General features: G+C 40.7%; 1 protein-coding gene across 1 annotated transcript in view; it reads right to left on the bottom strand.

Annotated features, from left to right (window-relative positions):
- Nucleotides 1–1452: 1452 nt before the first annotated feature.
- The window catches only part of GALNT8 (polypeptide N-acetylgalactosaminyltransferase 8), a 68449-nt gene continuing 52531 nt past the window's right edge, over nucleotides 1453–17370 (bottom strand). The window contains exons 7-12 of the mRNA XM_041736396.1: nucleotides 16811–16925; nucleotides 12051–12236; nucleotides 10742–10879; nucleotides 10098–10193; nucleotides 8897–9064; nucleotides 1453–1605 (exon numbers count right to left, since the gene is read on the bottom strand). Coding sequence (XP_041592330.1) covers nucleotides 1453–1605; nucleotides 8897–9064; nucleotides 10098–10193; nucleotides 10742–10879; nucleotides 12051–12236; nucleotides 16811–16925 — 856 coding nt within the window. The remainder of the gene's footprint in view (nucleotides 1606–8896; nucleotides 9065–10097; nucleotides 10194–10741; nucleotides 10880–12050; nucleotides 12237–16810; nucleotides 16926–17370) is intronic.

Here is a 17370-nt window from a genome sequence, read left to right as displayed (position 1 = left end):
ATCCTTCCAATGGGTGCAAACTTTAAAAAAAAAAAAAAAGCTTTGCTATGAATTGCATTTTCCCTTCAATTTGCTATGAAGAAACTAGAAGTTATTTATTTGCTTTATCCTGTTCCTGAATTTTTTCATAATAAAATCTTACCTGTAGTAAAGTTTTAGTTCTCGATATGGATTTGATCACTGTGGAAATTTTATCAAGCCATACACTTATGACTTATACACTTCTAAGAGTTTACTTAAAAATTTTTTAGCTTATTCAATTCTGTACTAAATTATCAGTGTCCTGTCTGCCCAATGCCTAAAGGTAGCCTCTTCCCAGAGTCATAACCAAGTAGCACTAACATAAGACTAAAAGGAAAAGGTGACCCTCTCAAGGAAGGGACCAGTTTGCATAATCTCAAAAGGTGAACACACAACACAACATACCCACATTACATCCTACCTCCTCTCCTCCCAAGGTGCCTACTCCCACCAACCACCAGGACCTTGCCAAAATTGGCATCCCTAAACGTATCTTCCCAATTCACTAAACTAAGGGAAAGGATTTATCCAGTGGATGACAGTAAGGACCCTTGGTTTTAAGTTTGTGCCTGCAATCCCTTCTTTGTGTCCCAAAAAGTAATGCCTCTGTGTTCCAAGCCTCAATTTTTCCATAATTTGCAGGGAGAATAAAAAGAAATAGGTAATCAAGTCTATTATGTGTTATAAGCTACTTAAAGACTCAGATAGACTTGGACTTTTTCTGCCATCCTCTATGCACTGTGCAGATCTGGGATTAGTGGAGACATGTTCTCTCGCCTACCCTTAGCCTTCAGAATCTCTTTGGTATGAGAGGGATTGAGTAATCCAAATAAAACTGCTGTTGTGGGGTGGGGAGATGGAGGGATTTTTAAAGATTACTCATCTATTTGCTGCATCTTTCAGGACAGTTCAGAAAAGGGGAACAGCAGTGGTAACACACCTTCAGAGAATTGGTGCCACCTGAATCATTGTCATGCTGCCAGCCCAATGATGACCCAGCCTCTCCTGTGGAGCAGCCCCCAGGCTGTCTGGGGAGTCTCTGAGCATATGGGCTGGGGGAGGATGTGTGGGGCAGATGGCAATAGTAGTTGTCAGGAATGAAGACTAAACAGTGTTGGCAGAAGTCAACGATAGACTTCCACCCTCCTAGTTCTCTCCCCACATAGCAGCCAGATGATGGTGCTTATTTCAAGGAGTTTCCAAGAATGGCATTTGATATATATCATGACTTTCCAAGGGAAGCTGGAGGAGAGTTTCCTCACCCCTCTCCAGCCTGGGCATCCTGACACATGCATAGACCTCATATGTTGCAGACTGAAGTCACAGTAAACATACACGCATACTTTCCTGTTCTCACCCTCTTCTACTTTGAGCAGCTGTAGTAGTAGAAGCCAGTGGCAAGAACTGGTATCCCAAATCCATCTCTGAGGATCATTGGATGTTAGTTTGACCCCAGTTTTGCATGGTGTACTGTATTGTCCATGCTTGTGTGGTGCAGTTCTGGAGCACAGGCACATAAGTGCCCAAAGTGTCTTTCTTCATTTCCAGACACCGCTTGGTAGCTCTGTTCATGACAGCTCTTCCCTGGATGGGAGAAGAGACAGAGTCAAGCTATTGAAATGTTCTCATCTCCTCTGCTGCTGCTTTTCCTGCTGCACTCAGTGACATACTTGAAGGGTTGCTAAATCTTCTGCCAGTAATCCAGAGGGAAAATGAAGCAAAGAGTAGAATTAGACCACCTAGTGCTTTCTCTCCTAGTACCATGGCAGACGAACTACAGATCTGGGATAAACAAGGCTGGGCTGGGTTCCTGTTGTCATCTGCCTTTCATGAGGTTGAAGCATCAGGGCAATGTGACTGGCTAGACATGACATGTCTTAGCCATGGCCCTCTCTACTTGGCCTTCCTTTCCACATCTTCATCCCTGAGCACATAAAACCCATCAGGATTCTCCCTCCCTCCTCAGTGAGGCTCCCTGGCCAGATGAGTAGAAGCTACATTCAAGCATCTCAGCCTGTTTTCTCCACCACTGTAGGAGGCAGTTCCTACCTCTTCTCTTCTGGGGACTTCACCAAGGTTTACTACTGAGAACATTATGGGCTTAGGAGCCAAAGAGTCTGAGCTAAATCCCTACTCCACCACATACAGCAGAGGGCCTCAGGCAAATTACCTAGCCTAAGTCTCAATTTCCTCACCTATAAAGTGGGTTTATAGTTAGTATTAGGGTTAAAATTAATATGAATTGAATTAACATAATTGGTTGATATTTATTGAGCATCTTGTACCTGGCACAAAAGATGTGCAGTAAATGTTAGTACATCTCTGCCTCTTCCCACTCTAATGGGAGAAGAGGAAGGGTCATCTCTCTTTTTGTTCCTATGTGCCATCTCCAGCCCCCTGAGCTCCTTCCTCCTTATATCTATGGTACAACAACTGTCATCACGCCAATTGTCCTGATCCTGTCCTCTTCTTCCAAAGCCCTCCCATTCCCTACACCCCTCTCCACCTCTTTGCAGGAATCATTCACAGAATCTATTTCAGTGTCCTGGCGAAATTATTTTCCCTTTATACACTGCCCCCCTACTGCCATCCTGAGTTAACAGCTTCCATTTAAATGTACAGTGAGAGACCTTGATCTCACTGTCCCACTTTGGAACCTACCACCAAGGCTACAGCAGTATGTCCAAACCCTCTCTTATCTCTTCCCATCACAAAATGCCCCCCCCCACAACATTGTTCCCCTAAACTTGACTGTCCTGGCCATGCTGAAATGCCCCAGGTGCACCTTCACAGGTGCACCTGCCCAGTGTGGGCAGTCACTCAGTCACTCAGCCTCCCCTGGTTCTTGAACTCCTCCTATCACCTCCACTGCTCCTTTCTGTAGGCCCCACTTACAGCTCACAGGATACTCCTGGAGAGGATCCACCAACCAAGCAGGACTAGCCCACAAATGTACCTACAGCAGTCTGGCTTAAAACTTGGCTTAGTCCTTAGGGTTACTCTTCAAGACCTCCTCAGCACCTTTTTTTTTTTTAAAGATGCATTTATTTATTCATGAGAGACACAGAGACAGAGAGAGAGAGAGGCAGAGACATAGGCAGAAGGAGAAGCAGGCTCCCCGTAGGAGCAGGAAGCAGGAGGCAGGACTTGATCCTGGATCCTGGGATCACGACCTGAGCTGAAGGCAGCCTCCTAACTGCTGAGCCACCAAGGTGTCCCCTCCTCAGCACTTTTTATCCCTGGTCCTCATCCCCTTGATGCTCACTTTCACTAAATGCCTTTTTTTTTTTTTTTCACTTGTTGAGAAGATCACACAGCCAGCCAGTCTAGCCCCTCCCCCAAATGCCTTGAGTGACACTTAGCATAATGCTTGTGGGTGGTCTCAAAGGAGTTGCCCTGCCTCTGTCTCTATTGCTTAGCAGCCCTCTGTGCTCTGAGCCCAGCCCTCCAGCATGCCAGAGAAAGACTATTCCTGTTTAACATTGTTCTGTTATGTCTCCTTCTGGGCAGATTCCTTTTCTACTGACTTTAAATATACCCAAATGTCCCAATATTAGAGTGAGAAAAGAACCCTTAGTTCTACCATCTTTTTTAACCAAAATTCAGTGCTTTTCTCTCTTTCAGAATCAAACTTCCCAAGCAATGAGGCAATAACAAACAGTGGATAAGATTCTGTGTTTGATTCTGGACACTTACTCTGCTGTGTGATCTTGGTAATATTTTTTGGCTTATCTGTGGTTTAGTTACTTCATTAGTGAAGTAGAGCTAATGATGACATTTCTCTTATAAGATTTATGTAAGGATTATATTAGTGTCTGGTACATTATATGTACTCAACAAATCTTCGCCATTATAATTTATTGTAATTTTTTAAATAAAGCCAATGACTTTTTTTTCCCATTTTCTCTCCACTTCCACATGACATGTCCTTTGGAAGTATTTTTTTACAACTTCTTCAGACTCCTCTAGTTTCCTTTACATTGTGTTCATCTGGATCTTATACATTTTTGGTTTGGCTTTAATTTGGGGGGTGTCGACTGCTATTTTTTTTTAAGATTTTATTTATTCATGAGAGACACATAGAGAGAGAGAGAGGCAGAGACACAGACAGAGGGAGAAGCAGGCTCCATGCAGGGAGCCTGATGTGGGACTTGATCCTGGGTCTCCAAGATCACACCCTGAGCCAAAGGCAGATGCTCAACTGCTGAGCCACCCAGGCGTCCCGAGATGTCTGAACTTTGCAATGAGGAATAGAGAGTAGAGACACAGCTGAAATACTGGAGAGTTTGAGTAAAGGTCATCATGGAAAGTCTTCCAGATGGAGTGACAGGAAGAAGAGCTCTGGGATATGCAGTGAGAATAAGGAGGCCATATGCAGTCAGGGTTCAATAAATAAAAAGGAATTGATATCTGTGGGAATGCTGTCATGCTGGTGAACACAGTTGCAGAAAGCAGTTTAGCTCTCTGTATGAAAAACCCTGACACCAGTCAGAACCCTCAAATTAATTATGACCCTTTTAAAGTGCTCATTTTCTTTTAAGACAATACTGTAAAGAGTAATATAGAATGTAGGTCAAAATTAATATGGAAAATATCTTAATAGTCCCGGAGTCCTGGGATCGAGTCCCACCATTGGGCTTCCTGCATGGAGCCTGCTTCTCCCTCTGCCAGTGTCTCTACATCTCTGTGTCTCTAATGAATAAATAAATAAAATATTTAAAAAAAATTCAGATGTCTCAAAAAGGTCTTATCTCTTCTAATTGGGTCCCTTCTCAGTCACTGATGCCAGTGGTTTCCAGAAGTCCTACCTCCTCGGGTTGAATCAAACCGTGCATTGTGGCATTGGAAGAAGACAAAAGGACAATTTAGTCTTATCTCTCTCTCAATTCTGAAAATATCTGTGGTAGCTTTTAGGTAGAATGAAATGAATGTGTAAGTTATGTCTACAAAGAAAACAAAACACAAAGGGCCTAACATCTCATCAAATGTCATTTTATTTACCTGAAAGAATTGTGGTCCTAAGAGATAAGGTAGACAGGAAAGGCCTAGATAGAATGAACTGACTCGGGTAACACACTGTGAGCTACATGATCACCTCCCTCTTCAACTTCTGGACTCCTTGACACAGTGACCATGAAAAGGCACCCGGCTTGGACATCAGAGGGGGCAGTATTCCCCCGTGTGTCCTGTAGCTCCAGACCTCACACCCAGCCAGAATATATATTCTATCAGCAACTTCCGGCAGCTGGGAAAATGATTTCCCAAAATTCTCTTGGAAAGGCAAACCTCAAAATGTTTGGGATGTTATAATTCTTTCTTTAGCGTAAGTTGTATATTTAATTCCCAGGAGATTTAGGATCAAGAAGAGATGTTAAAGGAATCAAACACATAGTATTTGTTAGATTCTGTGTATAATAACTATTTTTAAGTGCCTGCTATGTTTTTAAAAAATTGTCTTACAGATTAACCTTGTGATACCAACTTCAAAATGTGTAGTTGAATAATTACATTGTGAAAAGTTACCAAATTACAAACACTTTTGGAACATATAGTAGAATTTAAGAATCATTCATTTAAAATCAGATAATTGACATTCTTAAGCTAGAAAATTTAATATATTAGACTTTATAAATATAGTATATAATGTTTAAGGGCATTTGTTAAATTATAAAATCTTCATTATTTTAAATTTTCTAAGACAGTAGATTTTAAAAGTTCTCATCACAAGAAAAAAATTTTTGTAGCTATATGTGGTGATGGATGCTAACTAAACTTACTGTGGTGATCATTTTGGGAATATATGCATAAATTAGGTATATTATGCCATACACTTGAAACTGATATAATATCACTGTATAAATAAATAAATGTATTTACTATTGCAAATAACTTTATACTCATAAATTTGAAGAAATGGACCAATTCCTTAAAAACCATAAACCAGTGAAATTCAATCAACATGAAATAAATGATCTGAATAGCCCTGAACGATTAAAAAAATTTTTCATTTTAAGTGCCAGGAAGATGGCCTGCTGGGCTGGCATATCCTCTGTGCACATAGGCCTAGAAAGCTGGCAGGTCTGAATGTAGGAAGTGTGCAAAGAGCAAAATGTCCCTGCTTGGGTGTTCTAAAGTTGAAAGCAGGCTCACTGAACGTGGCTTCAGGCTCAGGGGATTGTACAGATACTTTTGAGCACAGGCAGGAATTTGTAGGGTGCACACAAGGCCAAAAGGATTTAAATTTTTTTTAATTCATGGTTTAAAAGCCCCTGCAAAAGAAACCTCCAGGACCATATGGTTCCACTGGAGAATTATACCAAGTGTTTAAAGGATTAACATCAATTTAAGACAATCTCTTCCAGGAAATCTCTTCTAGAAATGCTTCTTTCAGAAACTCATCTATTCTAAATTTTTATCAACAGGACAAATTTTATCAATTAGAAACAGGAAACACCTCCTAACTCACTTTATGAGACCAGTATTACCAGTATTATTTGATACTAAAACCAAAGACACTACCAAAATTTTAAAAAGGAAAGGAAAAAGCTATAGATCATTACCTCTAATGAACTTAGACACAAAAATCTTCAACAACATACAAGCAAACCAAATCCAATAAAGTATGAAAAGAAGTGTATACCATGAGTAAGTGTGATTTATTCCTGGCACATGAGGCTGTTTCAACATTAGAAAATTAATCAGTGTAATCCATCATATCAACAAGCTAAAGAAGAAAAAACATGATCATATCAATTGACAAGGGAAAAGCATTTGACAAAATCCAACTCACATTCACAATAGAAGTATTTCTTACCAAGTTAGAAATTTGGGTAAATTACTTCAATTTGGTAAGGAGCATCTACAAAAAAATCTACAGCTAATGTATATGCAATGATGAAAGACTCAATGCTTTCCCCCTGCATTTGGGAACAAAGTAAGGATATTAACTCTCACTATTCTCATTTAACATAGTACTAGAAATTCTAGCTAATGTAACATGGCAAGAAAAACAAATAAAAGTCATACAAATTGGAAATGGGAAAAAAATTGATCGTTAAAACCTGCTAGGTTTTTACATAAAATAATAAGATTTCTAAGCTGCATGTGAAAGCTAAAAGGAAAAACTATAGTTTTTTAATTTATAACTTAAATAAATTTAATATTAATTTTTTGAGCTACAGTAAAACTATAATAGTACTTTCTGCACACAAAAGATACTGTTAAGGACATCAAAAACTCACATTTAGCACACTGGGCCTGTCTGTCAAACATGCTCCGCTTGGCGATTGCCATTGATAGAAAGCTCACCACCTTGTTAGGCAGCTCACTATTCTGTAGGACAGCTTAAGCTGTCAGGCTGTTAGAAAGCCCTCCCCTGCCCTTACGTTAAGTTGAACTCTGTCTCCTTTATCTCCAGTCACTGGTCTCAGTTCTGCCCTCTTGTAGACACTGTACAAATCTAACTCTTCTTCCTCATGAAATCAGCATCCACTTTTCTCTAAGCTCATGTCTCCAAGCTAGTACCTCCAGATTTGCCAATCTTTCATTGGCTCTGCAATTTTTTATTGAGTGCCTGCCATGTTCCAGGTACTGTGCTAGATGCCAGAGAGAAAACGACAGCAACAACAGCAGCAGCAAAACCCAGGCCCTACCCTCCAGCTCACAATCCAATGATGAGAAGAAGCAAGTAAAGAGGTACTTAGAAGTGATCATGAGATTAAAACCCATAGGAAGGGTCCTGAGAGTACGAATCACTCATCCTGGTCCTTTAGAGTCACAGATGACTTCCCAAAGAAGACAATGTCTAAGGCCAGAGGTACACTGTGTAGTTGGCTCAGTAAAGAGGTGGGAGGAGAGGGAACAACACGTACACAAAGGCTTAAGAAAGAGCATAGCCTTTCATAGAGTTATGTATATTTCCATATGGAGCAGGAAGCGTAGGGCAGAAAGACAACTTCTCCTCCTTCTCACTGATACCGCCTAGTTCAAAAAGACTTAATCTAGGATCCAAAAATCCTCTGAAATTGTAAGCAAAGTTGTGCACATATGTGCATATATATGTTTTCCTGGAAAAAAGAATCTCAAGAATTCTCAAAAGAGTCATTAACTTTAAGTCAGGAATAAATAAGTTAGACTGATCCATGTCTGTTAACATGTAGTCCCTGAGCCTAACGTGGTACCAAAATGCTCAGAGGTACCATCACAGACAGAGCATAGGCTCCCTGCATCAGGACATCACCTCTGTGCCAATGTGGCTTAACGCAGCCCCACAACACTGACTTCACATGCAGGCTGTATTCAGTCAGATCCCTTGCATCACTGTCTTGCCAGATTCCCTCCACCCTGTTCTCAATCGATTGATATTGAAATTAAAGTCGGAGCTTTTACACTAGACCTTATCAAATTTCAGTCCAGAGCTCCAGATTCTCTGATTACCATTAATACTAAAACCAATCACAGTGGCTAATATTCATTGGATACTTTCTACATGCAGGCACCATGCTAAGTTCTTTATGCACACTATCTCATTTAATCCTCCCAACAGGCTTCTAAAGTAGATCTTGTGATCTCCATTTTACAAATGAGGAAACAGTATCAGAGAGGGCTAGAAACTCGCTGATGGTGACTGAACTAGGACCAAACCCAAACTCTTAACTGTTAAGCTATAACAGATTCCAATATTGCTTCCTTTACCCACTCACCTTCACCAACAGACTCAGTGTTCCATGCCCAGTTCTATTTCCAATGTTTTCCCTATACACTGCCACAAAGCCAATTCTTCTAAAACACTACCAAATCAAATATGAACCTCGCAGACTAGATTTGAATATGCTTATCCTTTAAAAACAAACAAACAAACAAACATGTGACTCACTGGTTTAAAATCCCAATATATGTGCAGTCTGTTTTGGGCTGCCTTGGAACATGGCTCTAAAGTGGACTTCTCCCCATCTCCAGGGTCTGTCAGGCAGTGATCATCAATATTTGCCTCTGCAATCAGTGGCCCCACATAAAGCTCCCCAGTTAGGTGGTAGTAGACATTCTAAAAAAAAGCAAAGGAATTTGTCATGGATATAGTCAGTGGGGTGGCCCTTGACCTTATAGAGGACATGAAGATTGCTCTTGGGCCCTCTACCCATTCAGTCACCATGGGGGGGCGGGGCACTGAACTTTCCTGGGTAACAAGGAGTCACTTCTGCTTCTTTCTTCCCAATCCTCAGTGGACTCTAGGAAGAAGACCAGGTGTAAGGAGGGGGCACTAGCCTGTCTGTTTCCATACAAGGGCTCCAACACAATCATGACTTGTATAGACAAGGAAGATTATCTTTGAAGCATGCACACACACACACACACACACACACACACCTGAACTTCAGATGCTGTCATCACAAGCTCAAGCTATGAATTTGTCAATAAATCTTTCCAATTCTTAATCTAATACCCTCTTGCTTGGTGAGCTTGAACAAGTGGGTTGTTTTTAATGTCTTGGTGTTTTCATTTGTCGTGTGGATATGCTATCTCTCCTACATACCACCAAAAATTCCCTGGGAGACTAACATACAAAGTAACAAGATAGATGTATTCTCAGGGGGAAAAGTCCCCTAGCTGCATCTTCCACTCAATGTCAGATCTCTTCTCTTCCATTTAGCCTCTCTCCTCTCTAGCCTCTCTGTCCTTCTCTACAGAAGATGCCACAGGTAGCATCACCTGCCCACTTTCCAGGGCATACGAGGAGTGATGGGAAGATGGTGGAGATAGTGAGGGAAAGGAAAAGGATAAGGACGCAAGGTAACTGTCAATGAAAATATTACTATTGAGAATGAATGTGACAGAGCATACTTTCTACCTATCCTCCCTGTACTTCAAGTGGAACTATCTAGCTATGATCTTTTGAAAGGATTTAGAAGTGCTTAGTTATAAGGAGAGTTTTGGATTTCACCCTTACCCATTGCTCAATATGCTCAGCTCCTGCCTTCCCATCATCTCTAACCCTTAGTCTGAATCTGGCAAAGGTCTCCAGGGGCTAAGCCACAACAGACTCATCCTGTCAGGGCAGGGGAGATTGTGGAAGATACCTGAAGACTGCGTTTGCAACAGTAAAACATGATAGGGGTTTTTCCTGAAACAAGTTCCTGATCCAGGCAGAGATTTTCATCCAGTGTATTTTTCATCTGAAAGGGCAAAACACACAAAAAATACCATTGGAAAGAGGCAGAGAAAGAGGGCCCTCAAGCCTCCCCAGGCCCTGCATTTTTCTCACTACTCTGAGGGTGCCAGAAATTACCAACCAAAAGGAAGCAGGGGCTTGGGATCTCAAGAACTATTTTCTATGCACTAGACATATGCTAGAAGGAGGTCCTGCTGTGATACCCCTTCCTGGGAACACCTACCCCTTAGACTGTCACAGTACATATGGTGGGGCGGCAGGCCAGATACCCTGGCTGGCTGAGAAATGGAGAAGTCAGATCTAGGGCTACAGTTTGCAAAGTAAGGAACCAGAGGCAGAGACAAGGAAAAGAAATGGGATCTGGGGAACAAGAGATAAAAGAACACTGAGAGAGCCCAGGGGCAAAAAGCTGAGAAAGGAGTTAAGGGTAGAAAGGTAATCCTGGGCTGGATGGATTTTAGAAACTTTTTTCTGAGCAGTCATACAATTCAAATCTCATTGTCTCTTATAGCCAAATATTTACAATCTGAGATGCAATTTCATGATACATACTCTTCCGTAGCCCACAATGTTGTGGATTGGCTTCAGGCTTGGATAAACGTTTTTCAGATACCAGTCAAAAGTTTTACATTTCAGTTTCTTCCGGAGTGCCATTCTGGAAGAAATGTCTCCAATATCGATTCCAGAGTTCTATAAATAAAGTATATCTGTGCTTTGTAACATCCTTGAGTCCACCAAAGGGTATGAATGATGCACGAGGGAATGGAACATTTTTCTGATAGCCTGTAACCTTGATAATTGAAGTTTTTCAGGGAAAGTGGGAAGAGCTTGAATGCTAGTAATCTCTGCTGGTTTCAAGGCACTTGCAAAGCCTGCATAGTAGTAGAGCCACTCAAGTTTATTTCTCATCATTAGCAAGCTAAAACAGACTGCTCCCATTTGAGATAATATTTACATCAGTAAGGCACAACAAAATACTCCTCATAATAGCCAGAAAAGGCTCTAAAAAGGAATATTCTGGTAGCAAGATTTAAAGGTTGAGGGAGAGTTTCTACAAGTGATATCTGTGGGGAATCCTAGGGAAGGAATGCTTGAGCCCAGAGCCGCAGCTCAAGGATAGAAGACAGCATACCATGCCAAATTCAGGTGGCTAATGTTGGCCAAGAAGGCCATCCTCATTTGTATACATCCAGCAGGGTGACAGTCCCTACTCCCACCATCCCACATCCAGCTGCCATGTCCCATGAATTCCTGATGTCCAGCCCTGCCCCACAAGGAACACCCCCCAGTATAGATGATGCATGAAGGACATGGAATCTTGGGGTGTCTGGGTGGCTCAGTCGGTTTAGCATCTGCCTTTGGCTCAGGTCATGATCCCAGGGTCCTGGGATTGAGCCCCACATTGGGTTCCCTGCTCAGTAGGGAGTCTACTTTTCCCTTTCCCTCTGCCCCTCCCCCTGCTTGTGTGTGCACTCTCTCTCTCTTAAATAAATAAATCTTAAAAAAAAAAAAAAGAACATAAAATCTTGAAGATTCCTTGGTTTGAATCATATCTCTCCTGCTTATTACTTTATTACGTTTAACAAGTTCCTTACAAATCTCTGTGCTTCTGTTTCTTAATCTGTAAACGTGGAAGAATAAAAACAAAACCTACCCCATAGATATGCTGCAATGATGAATGACTGCCTGGAGCATAGTATTACTATGTTAATGTTAGGTGGTCATTATCATTGCACCATCAATACTTTATGCTAATTTTGGGGGGCCAAGATGGCGCTTTCACTCTATCCCTCCGTTTTCCTACCAGTATTGTCCCCTTCTCCTTCATTCTTTTCTGCTTCTGTTCAATTTCATGACAAACCTGGATAGGTATGTTCCAGGCCAAGTAGACCATGTGTTTGTACTCATCCATCCAGATTTCAGCCACTCTCAAAGCATTGCGCTTCAAGGCAACACTAAGATCCAAGGCATATGGCTTGTGGTTTCTCTCTAGGTGAGCAATCCTGGAGCAAGGCAAGACCTCAACTCTCCCTCCACACTGCCACACCTGTAAAAGAATAAAAGTAAGTCACCTGGGCAGGCTAGGCCCATGACCAAGAAGAGGCATAACTTGTAGACACACAGAGACCACATTTTGGAATCATTTTTAAAGAATGTCAATTCAGTCCTTCCACTCCCATTTCAATATGACCTCTCAACCTACCTACCTAAAACAACCTTCATTAGAAATCTACCAAAATGCTTCTCTCTCATTGTTCAGACAGTTCCAAAAGTCCTGGAAATCTTCCTGAACAGACCAAAAAAAAAACTGCCTCTGCTCTATTATCCCCAAGGAAGTAGCAAGTCCTGAAAGGCAGCGCACTTTGATCCAATCTCACTAGACTTCACTTCTCAAGACCCCCTCTGTTTACATCTGCATGCTAGATATAAAGCAATGTGGTAGACAAATTCTCAGGGACCCCCACGATCCTTGCCTCCTGGTGTTCACACCCCTCAACTCATCCCCTTCCTTTGAGTGTGAGCTTGTGATCTATCCAATAGAATATGACAAAGGTAACAGGAGGTACATGATTGCATGTGTGTGATTACACTATATAAGACTGCAGAATCCATCTGGCTAGGAGACATGCTGTCATGCTGGCTTTGAAGAAGCAAGCCACTATGTTGTGAGACACCATGATGAAAAGGCCACAGGGCAAGAAACTAAGGGCAACTTCCAAATGATAGCCAGCAAAAAACTGAGTGCTTTTTCAGTCTGGAGGGCTTCAAGAAACCAAGTGCTGCCAACAGTTACATGAGCTTGGAAGCAGATCTTTCCCCAGTCAATCCTAAATGAAAACCTAGCCCTGGCCAGTACCTTGACTGCAGCTTTGTAGACGACCCTGCTAAGCCACTCTTAATCCACAGAAACTGAGATGGTAAATGCACCTTGCTTGGAATCATCATCTTTGTGATAATCTGGTTACACAGCAATAGATGACTAATACAAATAATTCTTGACCAAGAGATACTATGACTCATGATATAATTATAAATATTCTTCTTTGCCATCCCAATGAGTACAAACATACTTGTCAGGCCACATATTCTAATATCTGGCTTAAAAATATGATCTTTAGATAAATGATAGAACTATCTAATGATATTAGATTGATATAATGACTCCAGTTTCCCAAGAAAAGTGCAGTTCCTGGGAGTTAATTAGTCTATCTGGAAGTGGTTAGAAACCTACTACATTCATGCCCAAGGGAGCCTCTGAGATGAGAGTGAGCAACTTAGGTCCTGCTGGTTCTGTTAACTACCTGAAGGGTCAGTCTCCTTATCTGACTTTCAAAAGTTTTTCTTCCTTTCTCCTCCCTCAACCTCTAAAACTCAAAATGGCAAAGTGATAAAAAGTCAGGCTTTGAAGTCAGACTGACTTGTGTTCAAATCCTGACTATCACTGTACACCTGGCAACCAGGGGCAAAACACTCCCCCCTCACTGAATCTCAGGCAAATTATCCACTAAAGGGCATAAAACTGTCAGGAGGAATAAATGGAATAACAAGTGTCCATAAAAGGCTATGATTTTTAACTTGAAATGGTTCTTTTCTTCTAATATCCTTCCATTTCTTTTTATTAGTTTCCAGAATCATGTGGAGGTTACAACTGATTTATTTTCAGATTTTATTTTCTGAAGCTAAGCATCTCAAACTTCAAATACAAATTTACTCCAATTTTTTTAGTTGGTGGTAGTTTCCAGTCCACAAGAATTCAGAGAAGAAAAAAAAGTTGGCATGAGAAAGAACCTTAAATTCAAGCAAAAGATAAAAGTCATGATTGCCATTTATGAAGTAATGTTAACTATTATCCTTAACCAACAGCTTTCAAATTTTTCTCTTTCAGTTTATTCCCACTTGCCAAACATTCCTTCAATCTCATTCTGTGTGTGTGTATGTGTGTGTGTGTGTGAGTGACTGTTTGTCTAACACACACAGCGACACAAAGTTTCTGCTTATAATAACAGTGACTTGCTCTGTGGCACATATTACCCTAATGCTTTTCATGAATTTAATCCTCACCATGCAGATACTATTATTATCCTCATTTAAGTAAATTGCCCACATTTACCAGCAAGTAAATGACAGAGCTGGATTCTGAATCCAGGCAGTGAGCATGGTCCCTGACAAGGGGCCAGGAAAACAGAAGATGCTTGATACTGGTTTTCTTTCTTGAACATCAGTCCCAAAAGTCCATCTCCAATTATACACTTCCATGTGTACTATCACTGCCATGCCTCTAGATGTCAGAATAAAACATTTCAGGCAGTTCTGATGTTTCCCAAGATCTGTCATGGGAGAAACACAGATCTTAACAAGTGCTGAGAGGTTTTAAAAGGCAAATAAGATGCATAATTGCTAGCCAATGCCAATGTTAGCTAATCAAATTTAAATTTTTAAAAAATGAAAAAAAGCAAATAGCCACACACACAAACTAAGGAAACTGGAGACACATAGAACTATTTTATCCAAGAAAAAGAAAAGAATGGCCCTTCCCTGACACTCCCTACATTTCCAGCAAAACCTATCAAACAAGCACAAAATGTTAAAAGAAAGAAAATTTCTTGTGAAAACTAAAATGATGGAGTTCAATATGGAGTGGGGGAATGGAAATAGAGAGGCAGCAGCAGAAGAAAGCAGGGGAACTCAAAAATGGTAATGAATTAGGTAAGAAGGGCTTGGGTTCCTAACTGGGGGAATTGGGGTTCCAAAATCATGGAAGCTATGGGAGGTAGGAAACCTCAGCCATAATGTCACTAAGGTCATCTTAGGATTTTGCTAAGTACCATGCATGAAATACTTATTTCCACATTTATATTTTTGTGCTAGAGACTAATTGTATGCTCAGTATCTATTCCCCTTTACATTTACAGTTATAGAAGGAATAACTGCACACATGAACAACTAGCTGAAATCTACATCTTCCATACTCTTTTGCTCACAGTGACCATATGACCAGCAGCGGCAGATAGGATTTGAGGGGAAATAATGTACAACTTTCAGGTAGTACCCTAAAAAGGAAAGCATGCTCTGTCTTTCTCTTCCTACTACATTGAATACTGGTGTGATGTCGAGGATGGCAGAACCACAAGATGGAAGAGCTTTAGTTTTAGTGCCCATAACCCGAAAGCTGCCATCTCAATCCTGAACTGCTTATGTTCAAACTGTTCTGGGCGGGGGCGGGTGGGGGGGAGACAATTTCTATCATATTTAAACCTGTTACTTTAGCCTCTCTAACAGAAGCCAAACAAGGATTCTAATTAATATCTGTATAAATCATTTAAAAATATTTATTACATTTTAACAGTACCATTATCCTTATGAGGTAGATGAAACAAGGATGCTTCTCCTCGTCTCATAAAAGAGAAAAATAATCAGGACAACCATGCAAAACAATAGTTTTCTCTGTCCAACAATTACTGTGGCTTAAGGTATAACCCAGATAGGGACTCACAATGTGTTTATTAACACATAAATGTAAGGTCCTGGTTAGGTCTTAATTGGGTATAATATGTAATCCTAGAGTTATCAGTTCCAAGTAAAATAAATAAAAGGTAGTAACTTTAGAAAATATTAAATGTGGGAAGCCTGGGTGGCTCAGTGGTTGAGTGTCTGCCTTCAGCTCAGGGTGTGATCACAGAGTCCTGGGATTGAGTCCTGAATCAGGCTCCCTGAATGGAGCCTGCTTCTCCCTCTGCCTATGTCTCTGCGCCTCTCTCTCTGTCTCTGATGAATAAATAAAAATCTTAAAAAAAAAAAAGAAAATATTAAATGCTTCCAAACACTGTAATCGACCAGAGATCACCTGGTCTCAGGCACAGAATTTCAGGGCTTGGGGAGAAAAAAGCCATTTTATGGAAGCTCAGCCCACAGTGAGGTAGCAGTTAGGATTAGAGACCAAAGTTCAGCATTTTTTACAATGCCATCCATACATCCTATCATCATCATCATCATCAACCATTAATGAGCATAAGGCACATGTCACTCAGCATGCTGGGTGCTTGATGTAGTAGCCATGGCTTAGAGAGCTTGTATGCTACCCAAAATAACACAAACTTTCAAGTGATAGAATTTGGACTTAAGTCTATCTCCAATACTCATGTAATTTTCACTACCTTTTGCTGCCTTTTTTTTTAAAGGTCAGCCTTAGACAGGAAGGTGAAAGAAAGATAAACTAGTAAGAACAATCACAAACATAAGGGGCAAGGCTTTTTAACAAAGGCTTATAGGTTATACAGAAGCAGCAAAAGGAATACTATAGGAAGGATATTTTATGCATGAAATCTAGGAGATGCTTGGAAAATGCTTGGTATGCTTATTTCCCTTAAGGGAAATAAGAACACCATCTGCTGAGGCTCAATTCTACCTCTCTCCATCCATATCTCCCAGATTATATAAACCTAAACCAGAAAGCTCCACTCCAGAAGTTTTACTGCCTATTTCTAGTGACTCAGAAACATGAGAATCTGTCCATCTCTTGAGCCAATGACATTCAACTTTATTCCAAAATACTGAAGACCTTACTATTCTCCAATTATTACACTTCTGTTTTGTCTCATAATGAGAAGGAAAAGTACCCACCCTCAAGCTAAGTTCCACATTCTCTCCTCCATAGACCAGCATCCCATCATCCAGAGATCCGATCTCTCCCAAAAAGATCCTGTTGGCAGCCAGGATGCCCATGATGGAAGGACTCCTATAGAACACATGGTAAGAGAGTTAGTAACCACTTGATGAGGAATGGGTCAGGGTGGTGAAGGGCAGGAAGTCAATGATGATTTGACTTTCAAAAGTCTACTCAAGCCTCTTCTTATCCTGAAGGCTTTCCCTAAACTCTCAGGCTGAACTAAGTACATGTAGCCTTCATTACCCTCATGCCACCATAGCCCTTCTCCAATTATATTGAAATTACATCTTTTTCATCTTTATATCCCTATTTCATAGCCTGATAAATGTTTAAAATGCCTCAAGTGTTTTTTAATACATTATATACTTTGATTTTTGTTTGAAAGCCCTTAAATAGTCTAAAGTTTCTATAATTTTTTTCATATTTAAGTGAGTTTAATTTTATTTTTTATAAATTTATTTTTCATTGGTGTTCAATTTGTCAACATATAGAATAACACCCAGTGCTCATCCCA

Source organism: Vulpes lagopus, chromosome 21, assembly GCF_018345385.1.
Source record: "Vulpes lagopus strain Blue_001 chromosome 21, ASM1834538v1, whole genome shotgun sequence".
NCBI lineage: Eukaryota > Metazoa > Chordata > Mammalia > Carnivora > Canidae > Vulpes > Vulpes lagopus.
The sequence above is the reverse complement of the archived record's forward strand: the minus strand, read 5'-3'. Positions and strand labels throughout refer to the sequence as shown.